This window comes from Epinephelus moara, chromosome 2 (assembly GCF_006386435.1).
Source record: "Epinephelus moara isolate mb chromosome 2, YSFRI_EMoa_1.0, whole genome shotgun sequence".
Classification (NCBI taxonomy): Eukaryota; Metazoa; Chordata; class Actinopteri; order Perciformes; family Serranidae; genus Epinephelus; species Epinephelus moara.
In genome coordinates, this window is record NC_065507.1 from 1,808,828 (window position 1) to 1,811,331 (window position 2,504).

Below are 2,504 nucleotides of genomic sequence, written 5' to 3' on the forward strand. Positions count from 1 at the left end.
TCTGAGCCTGAGCTTCTACAGTCCAGGAGAGCAGACTCATGGCCTCCACACTGGAACTCTTTGGTCCACATTGGAGCCTCCACTTCTCCATAGAGCGCCCCCTGGAGGAATGAAGGAGGCCCACAGCCAAGCTCCCTGCAGACCACCTCTGCATCCTGCTGATCAAAGTCTGCTTCACACACTGGGGACCATGACTGGTTAGAGTGGTTCGGCTTCACCTCCAGTCTGCCTGAGCACAGACTGGTCCCATTCACCAGCCTGACAGAGTCTGGATAGAGAGACAAAAACTCACCAACTGCAGATCAAATGACACTGAACCACATAAGATTTTTTTGTTAAACTGTTTTCTGACTTTACAGCCGACTGTTACAGGATTTATCTCTTCAGTTCAGTGTACACTGCTGAATAAGTGAAGTGTCATCTAAAAGTCAGTTCAAATATTCTTGTCAAGTCTTTAATTATTCCAGTTTAGATTGTGTTCAAATGGTTCATATTACATCATCCACCACAGATAGAAACTGAACTGGAAAGTTACTGACACTGACCTGAACAGGTGATCTCCACCTTGGAAGAAGGCAATTCTGGGTTTGAGGACATTAAGGGCAGATAGTCATGTATGCATCCACCAGGGAAACCCCGTACCGTTCGCAGTGAAACAAGTGAGCCACAGTTGAGCTGTCTGCACACTTCAGTTAGTGATGTCATGTCCCAGTCAATGTACTGACCATCCACTGTTTTCCCAAAGCGATCAACCTCTATTTGATCAACACGGAGGCCCTCAGTCTTTGTTTTAGGCCTATATGGTGATTTCCACTCTCCCTGGAGTTTCATCTCTATTTTACCAGCACAGCGGCTGGCTCCTCCCACCAGCCTGACATCACCAGGCAACTCTGAACACAGATCAAAACAATCAGTGCATGAAATAAAGTTACTTCCACTTATCTTAAAAAGATGTGCAAAACAAGACTTTGATACCACTTATCTTAAAAAGATGTGCAAAACAAGACTTTGATATCTCGTTTACCTTTTGCCCTCTGTGTGTCTTCAGCCCAGAACCCTGAGCAAAGGAAGATTTGGAAAGATGAGGATCAGGCAAAGGAAACTCAAAATTCATAAATGTGTCGCTAAATATATGATAATCATGTTTGTCAGAAATGTCATACAGATACTGAAACCATGGTGATAATCATGTTTGTCAGAAATGTCATACAGATACTGAAACCATGGAACACATCATCTTAAGTGGACTGCAGTAGAGCCACGCCCCCTTTATAAACAAACATGGCCAACAGTGAAGCAAGGAGGAACAACAAGGTACATTTCAGTCTATTAATCATATTGGTAAAGTACAAAATTTGTGTTTAAACTGTGTTTAAAGTAAACATGAGATGTTGTATTACAGAAATCCACCGTTGCAACCTTTTGTTTGTTTGTTTGTTTGTTTGTGTGTTTGGAACTCAATTGGGTTCTGAACGGGTTCATGCTTTTTTGATATTTAGATGTATTTTAAAACCCACAAATATAAATAACTGCTTGAATGTGCCAACCTTTAATTCAATTTGATGACAATTCTGTTTATTATATTGTTTATTGTAATTATTTACAAGCTACATACTATGGAGGACCAAATCTGCCATGATGAAAAAAAAAAGAAAAAAAAAAAAAATGGCTCAATAAATAAATAGTTGAAATAAGAAAGAATGAAATTTAGAAATAAAAGTCTGAATTATCATAATAAATATGTAGGTTTATTTTGAACATATATAAACAGGGCGTAAAATTAACACCCGCCAAGCGTCAATGGCGGGTAAAAAAATGAGTTTGGCATGTAAAACAAAAACACACACCCAGTGGCCGAAGGAAAATTTTGAATTTCATGTGGGTTTTTTATGTCCATTTCTGCCAGCTATGTCCAGGGACGGTTTTTGCTATGGGCAATGTGGGCGACCGCCCAGGGCGCAATCTATGTGAGGGCGCACGAGCGCCCTCGGAAAAAAAAACCAACAACAACAAAAAAAAAACTCGCCAGTTTTCTAGACTACCGCTCATTTCCACGTCAAGTTAGTGGAATGGGCGCTGGGGCGCCCCTATTATCACGTTTCAACCAGCAGCAGAAAGCAAATGCGAGTCCTGGAGGTTGTGGGTTGAACGGGGGTCACAGACAGGAACACGGCGGAGGCTCATAGTGCTCTGCGGCGCAAGATAACGGCTTACCAGCGACAGAGAAGTCCGACTCCAGCTCCAGTAATTTCCTCTTTCGTTGGTGTCATGACTGCCCAGTAGTACCTGGGCAACCGATAATTTCCTCTTTCGTTGGTGTCATGACTGCCCAGTAGTACCTGGGCAACCGAGCCGTGGCGGCACACAGGTATGTGGCGTGTCAGAGGAGAAACGAGCCGTTCACATTTCCACAAACCTCACCGCACTTTAGGGACTGTTCTTTACTTATGGAGGGACTGTTCTTTACTTGTCAGGGGAGGAGGGTGGCTGGTTGATTTTTATTT

The 2,504-nt window shown here is 42.7% G+C and overlaps 1 protein-coding gene across 1 annotated transcript in view; it reads right to left on the reverse strand.

The window, feature by feature from the left end:
* Positions 1-2,504, reverse strand: part of LOC126400799 (scavenger receptor cysteine-rich type 1 protein M130-like) — a 17,149-nt gene that overhangs the window by 10,903 nt on the left and 3,742 nt on the right. Inside the window, exons 2-5 of the mRNA XM_050061761.1 lie at positions 1,025-1,057; positions 726-890; positions 546-581; positions 8-268 (exon numbers count right to left, since the gene is read on the reverse strand). Coding sequence (XP_049917718.1) covers positions 8-268; positions 546-581; positions 726-890; positions 1,025-1,057 — 495 coding nt within the window. The remainder of the gene's footprint in view (positions 1-7; positions 269-545; positions 582-725; positions 891-1,024; positions 1,058-2,504) is intronic.